Source organism: Salarias fasciatus, chromosome 20, assembly GCF_902148845.1.
Source record: "Salarias fasciatus chromosome 20, fSalaFa1.1, whole genome shotgun sequence".
Classification (NCBI taxonomy): Eukaryota; Metazoa; Chordata; class Actinopteri; order Blenniiformes; family Blenniidae; genus Salarias; species Salarias fasciatus.
In genome coordinates this window covers 26,457,978-26,476,093 of record NC_043764.1, presented here as the reverse complement: position 1 = coordinate 26,476,093, position 18,116 = coordinate 26,457,978, and the positions used below count along the sequence as shown (strand labels likewise).

The following is an 18,116-nucleotide window of genomic DNA, read 5'->3' as shown; positions in this document are numbered from 1 at the left end:
TCCTCCTCCTCGTCCCGGCTGCAGCTGAAAGCGTTCCTGAAGGAATGCAAAGTGGCCAATTACTCCAAGCCGGTGCGCCAGCTGCTGGAGAAGGTGCAGGAGAACAGCAGCTACATCACAGGACGCAGACAGAAGGCCGCCTTCGGAGTGGCGGATGCCGCCGCTGTGGTGAGTGCGTCTGTGTGTGTGTGTGTGTGTGTGTGTGTGTGTGTGTGTTGTGTGTGTGTGTGTGTGTGTGTGTCTCAGACAGAGACTGCCCCACAGGCATTTTTTTTTTCTAAACTTTACCCCGTCACTCTTCTCTCTCTCTCTCTCTCTCTCTCTCTCTCTCTCTCTCTCTCTCTCTCTCTCTCTCTCTCTCCCTCTCTCTCTTCAGCCTCTTGCTTCTCTATGCTCGTAACATTTTTATTATCAGAAGATATTTCTATTAACCAAATTTCAGCAGAAATCTAAATTTGAAGTGAAACAGAATATACCGTGATGATGGTCGAGGACTGGCGGACTGGCTCCTGCCGAGGTCCCGTTTCCTCGACAGTGTTTATTCGTCGCAACTGTTTACAAGATAGCCGCGCTCAGAGCATCTGAAAATGCTGCTCTTTGAAAACGCTCCGACGCTGTCGCCACGGAAACAACTCAAAACACAACTTCTGTGAAATGCTTCCTGGCTCTGGTCAGTAGTTCTTCTGCAGATGGACAAGTAGGCGAATGATAAACAACATGGCGGCCTCCAGAGCGTCGTGACTCCCAGTCCGTGTTCTATTGGTAGTTTTAGGCTCGTTTTCCACCAGCCGCATTACGGACCTGGAACGGAAGGAAGGTGACGGACTAGTGGAGCCACGGACAACCGGACGTCGGTCCGCCAAAACAAAAATTCCCCCTTGCAGTCCAGAACCCAAATGCATGTGGTGGGGATGGAAAACCTCCACGGCGGAACTCCGGATCCGGTGGAAATACGACTGTTTATTACAGCGGAGCTACTGCTCGTAGCCTTATCTATGGCCGCAAATCTATGCTTGTAGCTCCTCTATGTGACGTAATTTTCCGCAGCACATCCGTACCGGATCCGCAACGCAGCTGGTGGAAACTGGCCCTAAGAGTTGCAATCCAACTTCGTTGTCTGTCCAAATGAATGTCCGTGTTTTCCCGTCGTTGATGTTGATAGCAAATTGTTCTGTGTGTGTATGTGATTTTATTGAAAAGACAACAGCCTGCACCACCTTGTGGCCAAACCTGAAAACTGCAGCAGCCTTTTAAAAAAAAACGTTCTATTATTAATTGTCTCATTGAAATGGAGGTTATGTGGAGAAGACTTTAGTCCGTCCTCAGCATCAACGGGGCGAAACCAAAAACAGACGTTTATTTCTGCTGGCGTCAGAATGTCCGTGACGCGCATTAATGGAAGCGTGACGAAGGAAAGCAGCTCAGTGTCGCAGTATAAACCCATAGCAGCTTCTCTGGAAAGTGGTCCAGAGTGTCCTGAACCAGCTCTACGTGCTGTCAGCCTCCCAAACTGAAACTAGATCAGCTGGTTCTTCTGTTGGAGAACCCAGGAGCCTCCAGGAAGCAGCTCCCTGAGAACAAAACGTTGCGCTGTATAATATGAGGCCAGCAGCTCTCTGAGACCTGATGGACGTTAAGAGCTTCAGAAGTTAAAGTTGACTCTGCCCGTGACTGGGTCACAGTGGTGTTTGAGGTCTTGGTCTGGAGCCAGAACCTTGAAGGAGCTGGAAGTGAGTCATTTTCAGTGCAGTCAGTGGTAGTTTGTTTGTTTGTTTGGGCTCCGATCCAGCGAGGTTATCCGCCGCAGGCCGGCGATGGCCGACCCCTCCCCGGATCAACTCGCAGACCCGTGCACCGGAGCTGCCGTGGGCTTTGAACCGGCGGCCTTAATCATGACGCGTGAGTGTGTTTCATGTGTGTTGACTCAGTGTCTTCGCTACCTGCCCTCACATGTCTGCGCTCTTCATGGCGACGTCTCTGCCGAGAGACTGGGAGCGAAGCGCCGCCGATAAATATTTCAGAGCGTTCTGAGATGAAATGAAAGAGGACAGTCTTCGTAATTTAGCTGATGAGAGTCTCTGTGTGTGTGTGTGCGTGCATGCCTCTCTCTGCGTGTGTGTGTGGCGGCGTGCCTCTGTGTGTGTGTGTGTGTGTCTGTCTCTGTGTGTGTGGCGGCGTGCCAGCGCCTGTCGCTACGGCTCAGCGGAGGCTGTCTCCGCGGCGCTGGCTGCCGGCGCGGCGGCGGCAGGGGGAGGGGGGGGGCGGCGGTGGAGGGGGGCGGGGTGGAGGCAGCCTGGCTGCTGCCGCTCTGGAAAGGTCACGGCCCCCCTCCGGCCAGCCAGCCCCCGCTGACACGTCTCCCAGACTGAGGCCCCGTTTGCACCGCATTTCCAAGTGGAAATGCACAAACGCCTGAGCGTCTCGGGTCGTGTCGACTTGACAGCCGCGCTCAAAACCACCGTGAATGGGATTTATTCAAGAAGCTCGGGCTCCGTTTCCGTGGAAATGTGGGAAAATGCAGCTCTTCTGAAAATGCTGCAACTGTGTTCTCGTAGAAACAGAAAAACAGCACAACTCTTCTGAAAACGCCATGGTTCTGTCTCCATGGAAACGGGTAGAAATCCAACTTTTGCAAACTACATAATTTTCAAAATGTTTGCAAGGTGAATGCAAAACCTGAGAGCTCGTCTGAACACTGATGCCCCGCCCCCAGCCAGGCTGCCTCGGGGTCGCCCGTCTGTCGTCTGCAGGTAGTTTTTCTACCTTTTCCCTCCAGTTTTTGGAGAAGACATGTCACCCATCCCTAATGGCTGCCCGGCAAATTGTGGTGAATGTGTTGAGCTAACGGACGCAGGAGGCCGCGGTCTGTCCTCTCTATTGGATTTGTCGGTCAGATAATGCGATTGGGCCTAATCAATACCGTCCACAAAGACCTTTAGGGGCAGGAGGAGAGCTCTCCTTTCAGCCGCCTTTCATCACTCTCTCCCCCCGATCGCCGTCTCGTCTGTCCGCCTCGGCTCAGCTGATGGGAAGTTGTGGCTGAAAGCCTCAGAAATGGTTTTGGAAGAGTCCGGTCTCAGCAGGTCCGCTCCCTCTGCTCCTCCGTCAGGCGGCGTGGGAGAAGCAGGTGCAGCAGGAAGGGACGCCGCTCAGCCGGTACTACGCCCAGTGGAAGAAGCTGAGGGAGAAGGAGATCCAGCTGGAGATCTCCGGCAAAGAACGGGTAAATCCATCCTCAGTCGGCACGAAGCACCTTTATTGTTCCCCCACTTGAACCGTGAGCCGGTCCCGGTGGAGGAGGTCAGAGTCCCGGTTCTCACTGCGGCCGCTGTGTCTTCTAAAGATGGAGGATCTGGACCTGCCTGAGATCAAACGCAAGAAGCTCCAGGAGAAGAAGGCCGAGGACAAGAAGGAGTTCAAGGACCTGTTCGAGTCCGACAGCGAGTCGGACGGGGACGACGCGGGACTCAAGGTCAAAGGTGAGACGGCGTTTACCCACAGGTCATCATCTCACTGACCTTTGACCTGGTTGTGCTTCTATAGTTTTGTGTTCTTCTCTTGTATTTTCTATTCTTTATATTTGTTTATATGACACTTTTCATGCTTATAGAGCCCAAAATAATATATCTGTGTGTGTGTGTGTGTGTGTGTGTGTGTGTGTGTGTGTGTGTGTGTGTGTGTGTCCTGGCCTCCTGGCCTCCTCCCATGCTCTGGATGAATCAGTGTAAAGATGGATGCGTGTTGTGCAACAGCCGCCGCCGCGTGCTGTTCCCCCGCTCGGCCTCTAGGGGGCTGTATTTTGTTTCCACAGCGAAGTTGAGAGTGGAGTTGGAGTGTGATTTCTCTGCTGGGATCCGTTTGAGCGCCGCTCACTTATCTTAAAGATTGCAGCCGCGTGACGAGCCGCCGAGCCGCCGGCGCGGCGAAGCGTCGTCAGAGCCCAGAATTAAATCTGGCCGGCGGACCGGCCCCGCTCATCCGTTAACCCCCGCACGTCTGGCCCCGCCGGGGTCGCCCACGGGTCACAGGCAGCTGCAGAAAAGCCTCCCTTTACAGCTTTCCACTCGGACACGCTCCAGGCGGGCCGGGGGGGGTGGGGGGTGGGGGGGACCGGGGCTAGGGGGGCGGCGGCGGCCCTCCGCAAGGTCACAGAGGAAAGGAGTAGGCGGCGGGGGATTTTTTTTTTTAATGCATCTGGACCTCATTGTAGGGAGAGTCCCCACAAACGGACCGGCAGCTGCTGCCGGCAAGCCCCCCCCTCCTCTCCCCCCTCTTCTCGTCACTCTCCCCTCCACCCCTCCCAAACCCTCGTGCGCACACACACGAACTGAAACCCCTCGACAGGAAGTACAGGCTTGGATCCCAGCGGGGGTTCCTAATTCAAACCAGCCCACTGGAACAGCCAGAGGTGGCCGCTCCCCCTCCTCTCCTCCGCTCTACCTCTCTCTCTCTCTCTCTCTCTCTCTCTCTCTCTCTCTCTCTCTCTCCGGCTTCTCCGTCTGTAACCAGCTGCCCCCGCATGTCCTCGCAACACGTGCACACACTCACACATTTATCTCACACACACACACACCGCCTCGTCGTCCAGTCTCGGAGAGCCAGAAGCTCTCGGGCAGCTCACCAAAGATCTCTGTGGTCTCGTACACTCCCGGAAAGAGGGGGAGTTTCAGACCGATGCCTTAGATAGGGAGCGGTGTGTGTGTGCGTGTGTGTGTGTGCGTGTGTGCGCAGGGGGAGGAAGGTCGTCGTCGTCGGTGTGCAATAAGTCATCCAAATCATTCGGGGAGGGGGGGGGGGGCAACCTTTGAGGTCCGACTGAAGCCTGCAGGCTCCATGTGAGCAAGTTTAAGATGAGAGTTATCTTTTTCTGTGTGTGTGTGTGTGTGTGTGTGTGTGTGTGTTGGCAGTGCAGCTCACAGAAGACATACTGTGTTGTGCTCCCCCCGCCGCCGCCGCCGCCTCTCATCACACCTCAACTTCAAAGCCCGTAGACCTCAGTTGTCCCTTTGGCTGCACAACACACACACGCACACGCACGCACACACACACACGCGCAGAGACGCCGCCATCACCGCCGTAGCCGTGGAACCTGCCTGCTATCTCCATTTGCTATATTTAGGCCATGAGCATAAGATGTCTGAAATTGCCGGTAGTAAACTGTCATGGGTGTTTGTGCGGCGGCGGCGGCGGCGCCTGTAATCGACTCTCAGCTCCATCTCAGGAGGAAATAGACACTTCCAGCTGCCTCTGATACCTGGCCCACATATCCACGTCTCCGCGGTCCTCAGACGTCAGCCGCGCACCGGCGCAAACTTAAAAACGTCTGAAGAAAGTTGAAAAAAAAAAAAAGAAAACTCCCTGCAGCTGAGTGTTGTTTTTTCACTCCTACTGTCTTCCCTCAGGTAAAAGCAGCGGCGGCGCGTCAGACGATGAAGACGATGAACTTGAGGATCTGTCTGACGTGAGCGATGACGGAGAGGGGGGAGAGTCAGGTTCGTCCAGGACTTAAAATTCTTCTTCCGCTTTGATTTATGGAGCTCAGCGGTGTCGAACGCATTTTAGCTCAGACTCCAAATCCTGTCAACAAATGGAGCCATAATGACCTTTAAAATGAGATTTTAGAAGTTTGTCTTTGTTGTTACATAGATTATCTATGATGAAGATATCTATATTTTCACAATTATGGCGGGAAATGGCTTCAATCTCAACAGAAATGACTGTTGATGAAGCTGACGACGTAGCAGGCCTCCGTGTTCGTGTCTCACATCCGCCGGTCTTAAGAAATCTGGTAGAAATCAGTGTTTTCTTTGTAGTTTTTTACAATTGGCTCGGTGGTTTTCCTGGATTGGACCTTCTTGTGATCCACGTTTGACACCTCCTGTGTCAACTCTCAAAAATCAACATTAAGTTACATGTTACATTTCACAAGTAACGCTGCTGTATTTACTTTCCTTAAAGCCATCGAGCTCATGGTGGATCTTCAACTAAGAGCTTGCTGATCACTCTAATGGTTTATTTTTTTATTTTTTTTTCTGTACAATTTCCTTGGTGGTTTGGTGGACCGGATCGGAGCCTCCTGGGGCCGGTTTTGGCCTACAGGCCTCATGTTTTACACCCTTCATTTGGTTTAGATGGTTCAGGAACCAATAAAAGACAAGATGCCTTGAAAGAAAAGTCTTTAAAGCAGTCCTATATAATTTATTTTCATGATTAAGTCGTTACAGGTTCAACTGGACTCATACAAATCAGGTTTTAATGTTTAATAAATATATTGAAACGGAAACAAGATTTTCAAGTGGAGAATAATTTAAAATGCTTGATTCTGTTAGAAAAAATTAATAAGAAATTTGAAATCAGAGCTGTTGTGATTTGAGTTGTGATCTGTTGTGGTCTTTGTTCCAGATGAGGACGGAGACGCCGCCGCCCCTCAGCCGCTGTCCTCCGCCGCTCTGATGAAGCTGGCGCAGGGAGACGAGGACGTGGTGGAAGACCTGCAGCTGTCCGACGACGACTGAGCGTTGCTACGTTTTGTTTCTGTTTGTTTTTTGTTTTTGTTTTTTTTGTATGGCTTCACTTCTTCATTTGTACAGAGCAGCAAAAGTTCACGACCTCATTTTAATAAAGAGCTTCAGAATCCAGTCTGAGAACTTCTGAGAGTCGAGCTCGTCGCTGAAAAGAGCCGCCGCCGCTGCCGCCGTGCATGTGCACACCTGTAGGCCGCCCCGGGCTCTGCGAGGGCGCCCGGCCGAGCCGGGCCCGGCCCGGCCAGGAGGGGGGAAGAGGAGGAGGGTGGAGGCGGCGGGAGGGAGGGAGGGAGGGGGGGAGGGGAGGCGGGTGTTGAGCCCCGAGGCTGCAGCGCCGTGCCAGGCTGGCAGGGCGGCGACTGATGCCGTGCCAGAACTCTCTGCCCAGGTGGCGGAGCAGCAACACAGGCTGGTCTGTTTCTGAGCCAAGCCCTCCCCACCCCCACCCGTCACCCCATCACACCCCCCCCCCCCCCCTCCCCCGCCTCCCCCCTCGCCTGCCCACACCCGGACCGCTGTCTGTGCATTCACATGCTCAGACACAACTCGTGTCAAACGGCAGGGTTTTTTTTAAACGCACACACACACACACACACCAACGGAGGAGCGGTCTGTCGTCTGCGGCGGCGGCGAGCCGTGGGGAGGGGAGGGGGGGGGGAGGAGGAGGAGGTGGGTTTGGGGGGGGTTGGGGTGGAGGGTGGTCCCACCAGAGCGAGCTTTGAAGCAGGAGTGCGAGCGGGACCAGGCTCAGGTTTCCCCCCCTGCAGGCAGGGAGCGCCCGGCCCGCGGCTGAACCTCACACCCCGACAGCTGGTGTTGACCTGAACCCAACACACACACACACACACACACACACACACTCCCGTCCTCCTTCACCTGACAGAAAGATGTCGAATGCAAGCACACAGAAGCAGAGAGCGAAGGAGTTTCTGTAGGATTTATTTCACCTGCGTTGGTGAATAGAAAAATAGGATGAAGACAAAACTTTTGAAGGGAAATCTAGAGACCATTTTTAATTCATTGCTTGCGAAGTTAAAAAAAAAAAAAAAAAAAAAACCTTTAACAAATTCAAAACCTTTGCATTACGATCTTTGTGCCTTTCTTTTCCCTGCAAACCAAGAGAAAACAAAGTAAATGTATCTTTGGAATCCATCGTAAGGGCTAATTTCAATACATATCATAATCTGCTTTATCTACTACATCAAAAGTCCTATAAATACTTTGTCCTCATATTTATATGCTGAAGTAGCATTCGAGATTGGAGCTTCTTTTTTTGTCTTCCATATTAGTTTAAAAAAAAAATGGCAACAGAAAAAAAAAATGAACAAAAGTACCACCAAAGTTCAGCAAGTCACATTTTTCAGTAAAGAAAACCTTATTCGTGCAACTACATTTAACGAAAAGAGTTAAAGTACCACGTATGTAACCTTCAGGATATTTTCATCTTAAGCGTGATTCTGTACAATTTTGCATGTTTTCCTACCTCCCACAGTAGTCAACACCAGCACACAATGACATGAAGCCGCGCACGCACGCACGCGCGCACGCACGTCTGAGTGACGGCTCCTACCGCGTGGCCTCGGGCTCGGTTTACACGACAAACATTTCCAAGTGAAGTCGCAGAAAAATAGAACGTTTGTTGCGGTTCTTGGGGGTCCGTCTACACGACAACGGCGCTCGGAGCCCGAGGTGGAATTTTTAGAAATTGCATCTTCGTCAGTCCGCCGCGCACCGCGGCCGGGGGCGAGCAGCTCTTCTGCACATGCTCAGTAGATGGACCGGAGTCCAGATTCTCCTGAACCTGGGAGTTTCAGAGTTAACAGTCGCCGTAACAACAATCCAACATGGCCGCCTGTCCGTACGAACGTCTGCTAGCTCCCTGCTAGCTTACAGCCTGGCATGCTAACCGCGCCGCTTCCGGCCGTTTCTGAAACGAAAACGCCGGAACGTCTGCGCTTTCACTTGAAGCGTGGTCGTGTAAACGGGGCCGGGGTCCGTCCCGCCGCCCCTCCCCCCGCCGGACCGCCTGATAGCAAACACGAAGCGCGGGTCCAATTCCACACATCCAGTCATCTTTGGTATCGGGACAGTGGAATGCATAGTTGCAGTGATAAGAAGAAGCTGCTCGGCATATGTTTCAGCTCCGGCCTGAAGGAGAGACAGCGCCACGCCGCCGTCTGGCCTCGGGGAAACGGGAGACGAGACGAAAGGAGGGAGCGAGGCGAGGGGAGAGGCCTCCTTTTGAATTCCTCTGCGGGCTTGTGGTGGGAGCGGGCGGCGAGATGGAGATGAGGGGAAGAAAAGTGAGCGAGCAGAGCTTCCTCCAGCCCAGGAAGGAAGGAAGAGTTTCCGTCAGCGTCTGACTGTCTGACTTTTGTGGCAGGGCTTTGCTCCTTCTCTTTTTTTTTTCCTTTTTTTGGCAGGCTGTCTGTGACCAGCTGTCTCCTTTTGCTCCTCTTTCTGTCCCTCCGTCGCTCCACGTTTCTTTGGATTCTGCTCAGCTACAGCCGCTGCACAGGAAGTCAGCTGATTGGCCGGCCGGACTCGGTCCGCATTGTCTCGTGTCCTCCAATAAAATTCAACTTAAAGGTCCCGAGGTGAGGGGCGTCCGGTACGCGGGGGCGGGCGGGGCGGGGGGTCGCCGGGGTCTCGTCCCCCTACGAGGGCGTCTTGGCCTCGTAGCGCGCCGCCGCCGTGGAGCCGTTCTCCTGCTTGGGGGAGGAGCAGCCCGGGGTGGGGCCGCTGTACGGCGAGGAGCTGCTGCTGGTGGAGGCGGGCCGGTGCTGCAGGGTCAGGGCCAGGGGCAGGGGGGCGTCGGACGGGGTCGCCAGGGGGTCCCGGTCCCTCTCGGCGGGGCGGAGGGCGGCGGCGGAAGGCGCGAACGGGAACGCCAGCGGGAATCCCGTCATGTAGAAGAGCCTGCCGACGCGGCGCGCCACCTGGGGAGAAGCAGAGCGGAGCGGAGCGGTGAGTGTGACGCCGGGCGGCCGACAGCCGGAGAAACACCGTTCAGAGAGAGAGAGAGAGGACGGGCTGCAGTCTGAGGGGCAGGCTACGCTAGGCTAAACTAGCAGCTGTTCCTTAATCCTACAGACGGAGACACACACAAGCTCACTCGGTCATACACAAAACGCACACACACACACACGCGCTGGTCTGGGGTGTGTGTACCTGCGAGCGGATCTTGAGCGCGGGCCCCAGCTTTAGTCCCATGGTGGTGAGCAGGTGCTCCTCAGTGAGCAGCGGCAGTGTCTCTCCATCAATGGCCTGCTCCCGAAACACCTGGCAGAGACACAGCCGCTTCAGCCACAGCCCCGACGCACACTCACACACACTCACACACACCTACGCCACCTCACACACACACCGCAGAACTGGGGCTCCGTCTCCAATATGGACAATCCTTTGTCTCTTAATGATGAGGTGTAATGTGGAGCAGCGTGAAGCCGTTTGGCCTCACAGTCTGACTGCATGTTCTCCCTGTGTGTTTTCCTCCAGTGACAGTCGGAGGTTGGTGGCTGTTTTCAGGTTCTCGCTCTGTCCACCCCCCCAAGTCAAATCGAGTCCTAACAACCTTTAAATTTTAACCTTACAGATTGTCTTTGCTGTGATGCAGAGCGCATGTCATGAAAATGTCTTTATTTTCACAAAGCCAAACAATTACTCTGGAAATTGACAATAATCTCTACATTAAACCCGTTTCGATAAAACTTTGAGGTGCAAAATACAGTGAAATATCAAAAACTATTGGGTTATGCATGTTTTTATAAACTCATGGCTCTGAGGCTAATGCTAGTTAGCTAGCTTTCATGTTAGCATCCCAGATATTTCAGCTCGGGGCTCAGCGTTCTGTTGATTCTGCTACTGTTAAGGAATTTGTTCTTTAAATTAATATTGTTGACATTTTCCCAATTTTCTTGGTGGTTTGGCGGGCCGGACTGAACCCTCCTGGGGGCCGGTTTTGGCCCACAAACCTTATGCTTGGCACTGCTGAATTAGATAAGTGATGCAGGAATATAAAGACAAGCTGGTATTAAATAGAAATCTTTTAAAAACATTCAAAAATTCTCATCTATATTATTATTTTTATGATTAAGTAATCTTCTATAGGTATCAATCCAACTCATAAAATCTGATTTTCACGTTTATTATGAGGATTAACTTTTTTCTTGGAATTTATTTTCAGGGAGAGAATAATCATAAGTGGAGAAAAGATTGATTATATGACAAAAAAACACTTTTTTTTCCCATTTGCTTGGTAGTTTGTTGTTGGGCCGGATTGAAGCCTCTTATGGGCCGATTGTGGCCCACGGGCCTCATGTTTGACCTCCCTGGTCGAGACAAACATTTGTGTCCGTCACAACTCGGTTGGTTTTCATGAAGAGCAGCCATGGAGACAGAGAGAGGAGCTCAATACATTTTTAAAAGGTGATTCGAAGGAGGTTGACTTCTCCTCAAACGCCGAATGACCACACACACACACACACACACACACACACACACACACACACACACACACAAATACACACACCGCTCACACAGGAAGACGCCTACACACTCCGCTCACACACACACAAAGCCCACGAAAGCAGCTGAAACACGTGAACACTGCCATTCATGCATCCGCACACGTTCGCTCAGACTGGAATATACACACGTTAAGAGCTTTCGCCTAATCATAATGAGACGCCCTTGGAAGTGCCCGGGCGCTTCTGGAGTACGCATTATGTTCTCAGCCTCTATTCTTCTTCTATGCTTGGTAGACAGCCTGCCCCCGGCCTCCATCTTCCCCCCTCCTGCTCTCACCTGTGTGTATTCAGCACATCCAGCCAGGCTGCTTATGAAGCCGCACACATCTTCCACACTCCACTTGCTGATGTCCTCCACAGGATTCGCCGTGGCCGAGTCCTCCCCATCCATGAAAAGACCTCCCAGAGAGCCTGGAAGAGCAGCGGCGGGTGAAAATGATGTGTCAATAACGCGCACGGGGCTCAGAGCCGCTGCGCGTCTGGCAGACGTTGGGAGGAGAAGGAGCCGACCGTCGTGACGACAGCCGTGGTTTGAATAACGGACGACCGGCTGCACTCATTGGACAAAACCAGTTCATCAAAGTCAAGGCCGATCAATTAAGAATCAATTCAATTAGTGAACGTTTGATGCGAAACATTGCTTCCGAGTTTGCATGTTCTCCCCGTGTGTGTGTTTCCTCCAGGTACTCCCGATTTCCTCCCCCAAAACACTAAAATACTGAATGTTCTGGTTGCACAGCTGGTGGTTCTGGAGACGACGGCGCTGATGTTTGTCCTGGTTAAACTCAAGTCTGGTTTTTTTAGGATGTTCAATCAAATCTGACATAAAAATAAACACCAGATTTTAGACGTCTGCCAAATAACGCTCTGAAAACATCCGCTGACTGGTAACCAGAGACACAACATGCAGATCCTCCTGCCGCTTCGAGGACTTTAGTCTCATCTCTGCAGCCCAGATTTCAATCTTCTCTCCTTCAGACACTTTTCCTCTCCAGCTGTGTTATTCCAGGTATGTGTGTGTGTGTGTGTGTGTGTGTGTGTGTGTGTGTGTGAGAGCGAACGGCGCCTCCCTCCCCCGCTCTGCCCACGTGGCCGTGCTGCTGCTGGTGTGCTGGTGGGGTCAGCCCGGGGTCACATCCAGGGCCCCTAACAGGGTGAGGTCTCCTCACTGGAGACACGCACACTGAGAGTGACGCTAATGGCTTTCATATGTCAGCTCTCAGCTCCGTGTGTGTGTGTGTGTGTGTGTGTGTGTGTGTGTGTGTGTGTGTGTGTGTGTGTCGTCTTTCTCACCCGTGTGAAAGTACGGGTTGGCGTAGGGGAAGCCGAAGGGCAGCGTCTGGGCGTGCAGAGCAGGCAGCGGCGGTATGAACCCCGGGGGCAGGTACTTGAGGTCAGTCTTGCCCAGTCCCGGGGTGAAGAGCTGCCGGCTGGGCGACTCGGCGTCGGCCGAGCTGCAGGGGGCGCTCAGCCGGCCCGAGCTCTCTGCCGCCTCCTTGGCACCGTCGCACGCTCGATTGTTGCCAGTGTCCTTGCCCCGCTCGGCGTGCCGGGGTTTACTGCCAGGCGTCGCGGCGACGCCGTCCCGCCGCTCCTCGCACGATTCCTCCTCGCTGTCCGAGTCCTTCATGTCGTCGTCGTGCGGCTCCAGGTCCGCCTCCCGCCCCCGGTCCTCTCTGGGCCCTCTGTGGTCGCCCGGGCGGAGCTGCATCTGCAGAGCCCTGCGGGCCGCCCTCCTGGAGTCGGCGTCCGCCGCCGCGCCGGAGCTCTGGGCCTGGCTCTCCTTGGGCGTGGACGCCGCCGCGGGCTGCTGCTGCTGCTGCTGGTGGTTGAGGGCGAGGAGGGGCGTGGCGGCCCCGTGGCGAAGCACCAGCATGGCGTTGGAGCGGCGGGCCAGCTCCTCCCGGAGAGGATGGCCCTCTGGGATGTCGTGGAGGCTGCGCAGCGCCGGGTGGTCGGGGGGCAGGCCGGGCGGCAGGGCGACCAGAGGGTCCGCACCCAGCAGCCGCTGCTGCTGCTGCTGCTGCTGCTGCTGCCGCTGGTGGAGGTTCTCCAACTCCTTCTGCCTGAGCAGCTCTGCTGACATCTCAAGTCTGAAGCAGCAAAACACAAGAGGCGGAGTTTAACATCCACGTCGGACGGATTCCACAACATCCTCAAAATGTGCCTTCAAGCTACTGCAAACCCCGTTTACTTCAAAACAGTTTCACATTTACATGGAAACGTTTTGAAAACGATGTCCGTTTACACAGAAATGCTGAAAACTGTAGTTTTCACGTTGGACCACTAGCGGGTGCTGTTTGCAGCAGCAGTATTTTCACCGTCCACGGGAGACGGAGCCCGAGCCTCTTCTAAAAGTTGCCTTTTCAGTGACTCTGAGCACCGCTGTCACGTCAAGGGACACCCAGAATGCAACTAAAATTTAACTTTCTTGAAAACGGGGCCCAAAAACGACATGAAAAGCTTCTATATCAGCATCACACACTGCGACACACACCTGGCCAGATTCTGCTTCCTCAGCAGCTCCTGTTGACGAGCAAAGATCTCCGCTTGAGCCGGCTGGAGGAAACTGTAACCTGAGACGGGCAGAAAGTACAGAGGAAAAACTTTGAGCTGATTATTGAAAAGGAGAATTAAATCTCTGTAAAATCAGAGAAATGACTCAGAACCGAGCAGAAGTCCGAGACTGACCGGGAGCCTGGCAGAGCGCGGAGGGCATGCCCAGGAACGGAGGTCGCAGGTGAGGTCCTAAGGCGATGTGTGGAGCGGTTGGAGGCGACAGCAGAGGCGGAGGATGGGACATCTCTCTGTGGAAACACACACAGACACACACACACACACACACAAAGATAACATGAGTTTCAAGCTGAGAAAGTTCAACCGACGACAGAGTGAAGCATGAAGCGACAAACAAAACACAGCGGCCTGCATCAATAGTTCACCGCCCGCTTCTGAAGTTTCTCTCTTCTCAGCACATCTCCGCTCTATCTGTGTGTGTGAGTGTGTGCATGTGTGTGTGTGTGTGTCCTGCCACACCAATGTATGCAGTGTATTTTTATCAGTGGCGCTCCAGAGGCCCCCATGTCGCCCCAGTGCCTCATCAGTCTTGTCACGCCGCAGCAAGCGCCGCTGGCCATCGCTGTACCTTGGACTGCAGCCCTTCCTTCCCCTGCCGCCTCTCTCTCTCTCTCTCTCTCTCTCTCACACACACACACACACACACACACACACACACACACACACACACACACACACACACACAGCTCGAGACCCGCACACATAATGAGGGCTGAATGCACAATGCCAGTGTGTCATGCTCCGACAGCTGGGGCGGCCCCTGCGTCTTGACCGGGACCACGGGCTGAAGGACCTTCTAATTAACACTCATCCCTCCTCTCCTCTCTCCCTTTTTTTTCCACGTCCTTCTCCCCCATTTCCCTCCCCCTCTCTCCCCCTCTCGCTCTCCCTCAGCTGCATTGAAGCCGTTGAAAAGATGGAGCGTCCTGCAACCTCTGCTTCTGAAAGGGCCTCTCCATTATTGGCTTCATCTTTTGTCCTCCTTGAGGGGGAAAGGTGCCTCTCACCTCTCTTGTTCGGCTCTACCCATCTTTTTTTTTTTTACTTATTCCCTTCTTTTCCTATCACCTCTGAAAATCTGATTTTTTTTTTTTCATCCTCTCATCCACTTCCGTTTCTGTATATTTTTCTCATTTGCCTTGTTTCCCTCCGGCCCGTGGGCTCCTCTCGCTCCGCCGGCTTCACATCTCTTAAAGGGGGAACACAGAAACCTGCGATGAGGCCGGGGTCACGTCCACCTTGACCCCCGGAGGTGTCAGAGCGCCTTGCAGCCCGGAGTGCAACTTGTCAAGCCGTTTCCAGGGCCTTCTCGCAAATCACACCTCTCTGCTGCTGCTGCTGCGGCCGCGTGAGGAAAACAACCGACACCGTGGGACGCAGCAGCCGCAAATATTGTTTTGCAGCCGTGTTGAAATTAGCCAGCGCCTGCATGTCTCCCGCCTCGCTAAATGGAAGAGAGAGGGAGGGAGAGAGAGAGAGAGAGAGAGAGCGGAGCTGCAAGATGAGATGGGGGGGTTGGAGCCAGTGAGGGGAGATGGTGCCGCCGCCGCGCGTGCACGTGTGTGAGTTCGGGTGTGGAGATGTGAGTGTGTGTGAGTGTGTGTGTGTGTGTGTGTGTGTGGGGGGGTGAATTCATCGATCGCCTCCGCCGCTGAAATGTTAATGCTAATCGTATAACCGCTCTCTCCGGCGGTGCCTCGCACTCCAGTGGCAGCTCCAATTAATCTTGGGTGAGGGCTGCGGCGCGTGACCCTGCAGCCCGCGAGCCGGGGCCCCGCGAGCCGCTGCTTATGTAATTACACCGCCCAGTGTGTAATCACCTGGCCTAATCCCTCCGGGCTGGCAATTAGCCCCGCGACGCGCACTTCCACCGGGCTGCGGGGGGAAGAAACCCGCCTTCCACCCCCGCCACGGCTCCCGCATGCCAAGCTCCCATCACCCCTCCCTCATCTCCACCCCTCCCTCCATCCCTCCGTCCTCCCCCCTCCATCCCTCCCCTCGCCGCGCAGCGCCTCCCTCTCCGCCTGGCGTTAGCCCGCAGATGAATAACGGTCAATTAAAGCTGCATGACTGGGGCTGCCAGGCGTCTGCGCCACCATAATTAGGCCTAATCACGGAGAGAGAGAGGGAGAGGGGGAGAGAGAGAGGGAGAGAGAGGGAGAGAGAGAGAGACACTCCTCCCTCCGCTCCCTGCCTCCATCTCTGCCTCTCTTCCTTCTTTTATAGGAGGCAATTTTCAGGGGAGGAGTGGCAGACATTAGTCGTTTTGCTCTGGGGTTTGTGTGTGTGTGTGTGTGTGTGTGTGTGTGTGTGTGTGTGTGTGTGTGTGTGTGTGTGTGTGCGTAATCTTGCGCACTGTGTGCGTTTTGTTGGCAAACCACAGAAACACTCACCTAGTTTTTTTTTTTTTTTTTTTCGTTTGGGGTGGGGTGGGGGGTGGGGGGTGGGGGGGTGGTAGGCAGATTCACAGGGTGGACTCATAATCCACCCCGCTAACCCCACCCCACCCCACCCCCCCTCCGGCCCGCCTGCAGTGAGGCCTGGGGTGGGGTGGGGTGGGGTGGGGTGGAGCGGAGGCCGGGGGGGGCTCCCGGGGAATTCACTGGTGTGTGGCGACCTGTCAGAGTGGCGACAGCAGCCCCGGTGTGGTCGTCTGTGTGTGTGTGTGTGTGTGTGTGTGTGTGTGTGTGTGTGTGTGTGTGTGTGTGTGTGTGTGTGTAGGTGCGTCTGTGTAAGTGTGTGTGACAGGGCTGCCCTTAATGACTGGAGCGTGGGGGGATTAGGAGCGCCGCGCGGCCGCCTTCGGCTCCTTCTCCGCAGGAACACATTTACACAGGAAGCTCATTAAAATGGATGAGGCTCGCTCTCTCTCTCTCTCCGTCTCCCTCGCCCTCTCTCTCTCTTTCTTTCTCTCTCCCTCCCTCGCTCTCCCTCTCTCCAGCTCTCTCTCTCTCTCTCTCTCTCCCTCCCTTGGTTCATCTCTCCATCCCGTCCTTCTCTTCCTCCTCCGTCCTCCCTCTCTCTCCTTTAAACCCCATGTCTCTCTCCCTTGGTCTGTCTCTCCTCCTCCTCTTCCCTCCATCCCTCTATTTGCCTTGCAGATGCTTGGTGAGCTTAGTGCCATTTAAGGCCAGACATATGGAGCGCCAGGCTCTAAGCCCATCGAGCGGCCCTAATGATTTGTTTTTAACAATGGGCCCTAATGGGCCCCAGATAATCAATGATGAGGGGTCGATGGAAAGGTGAGCCACGCAGAGAGTTACAGAGGGGGGGGGCTTCTCTCTCCAACTCACTTCCACAGCCTTGCTTTTCATTTTATAGCTGTTTTTTTTTTTATATATATTATTTATTTTCCAGACCAATTATCCTGATTTTAATTTGCCTCTCACTTTGTGTCTTAATCCTCTCCTGCTCTCACTTTCTTTGCCGTTCTGTGTATTATCGCTCAGGTCTCTCTGAACATACATCTAATCGTTAAACGTTTCATTGAGACTCATCTGAACGGGATTTTTTTGAAGGCTCCGTTTGTGACAACACATCTTTTCTGCATTTTCGCTTCAGAAAAGTTTCACATTTGGACCTGAACAGCATGGTAAACTGAAATGATGTAGTTGGTACGCCGGGCCACTAGTGGGTGCTGCTGTTTGATTTTGTAATAAAAGCACACAGAGAACAATTCATTGAAAACATGAATTATTCATTAACGGGGACATCTGTGTGGACAGATGATGGATTACTTTTACAATAAAACTGCCGCCCTGGAGTCAAACGTTCTCATTGTTCGTCTACTGAGCATGTGCAGAACTGTTTACCGCGGCCGCGGTGGGCCGTATACTCTCCGCCATCTCCATGGAGACAAAGCTCCAGTATTTTCAAACGGTGGCATTTTCATCTAGTTACACCACGACAGAGTTTGAGTGTTTCCAAAAAGTTTGTTGTTTCTTGGGAAGTTAGAGTGAACTCTATTTGTTGCTGTTTGTATTCAAATAAGCCGATACTTCAAACAAGAAGTTTGAAGAAATCACTGACGGAGTTTGCAGTAATTTCCATCGATGTCTGGTTTTAATGTGCCTAAAATGAGCAACATCCTGCCAAGCCAGCAGTTTCTCAACTGTTAAAGTTGGATAAACGGGCGGCAGGATGAGAGGCCTTCTTCTAACCGCCGGGACGTTTCTGTAACGACCAATATTATGAGTTTGAGTTTCCCTAAGCAGGGAAACACCAGACGATCCACGCACACAGGTGAAGCTGCAACGATGACTTACACCTTCTTCTCCTCTTATTTTTAATTCAGTCAAAGGCATGGGCTGTGAGGAAGCTAAAGAGGACATACAGGGAGGACGAAGTGAGGAGGATATAGAACGATGGATGGAGGGATGGAGGGATGGAGGGATGGAGGAGGGGAGGGTGAGACCTAGTTAACTCTCCCGGTCCTGTGTGGCTAATTACTGTGTGTGCTGTCGGAGAACAGCCGCGGCTCACTGAG

At 53.5% G+C, this 18,116-nt stretch overlaps 2 protein-coding genes across 3 annotated transcripts in view; one reads left to right on the top strand and one right to left on the bottom strand.

Moving 5' to 3' along the window:
• The window catches only part of noc2l (NOC2-like nucleolar associated transcriptional repressor), a 14,525-nt gene extending 7,886 nt beyond the window's left edge, over positions 1–6,639 (top strand). Inside the window, exons 14-18 of the mRNA XM_030118385.1 lie at positions 25–168; positions 3,110–3,223; positions 3,344–3,479; positions 5,403–5,492; positions 6,403–6,639. Coding sequence (XP_029974245.1) covers positions 25–168; positions 3,110–3,223; positions 3,344–3,479; positions 5,403–5,492; positions 6,403–6,515 — 597 coding nt within the window. The 3' untranslated portion in view covers positions 6,516–6,639. The remainder of the gene's footprint in view (positions 1–24; positions 169–3,109; positions 3,224–3,343; positions 3,480–5,402; positions 5,493–6,402) is intronic.
• A 1,182-nt stretch (positions 6,640–7,821) lies between these two features.
• Positions 7,822–18,116, bottom strand: part of samd11 (sterile alpha motif domain containing 11) — a 70,054-nt gene continuing 59,759 nt past the window's right edge. Inside the window, exons 8-13 of one of the 2 annotated variants that reach the window (XM_030118383.1) lie at positions 13,745–13,860; positions 13,551–13,629; positions 12,347–13,146; positions 11,331–11,464; positions 9,696–9,806; positions 7,822–9,463 (exon numbers count right to left, since the gene is read on the bottom strand). In XM_030118383.1, coding sequence (XP_029974243.1) covers positions 9,182–9,463; positions 9,696–9,806; positions 11,331–11,464; positions 12,347–13,146; positions 13,551–13,629; positions 13,745–13,860 — 1,522 coding nt within the window. In that variant the 3' untranslated portion in view covers positions 7,822–9,181. The remainder of the gene's footprint in view (positions 9,464–9,695; positions 9,807–11,330; positions 11,465–12,346; positions 13,147–13,550; positions 13,630–13,744; positions 13,861–18,116) is intronic. The other variant, XM_030118384.1, reaches the window with a different exon arrangement.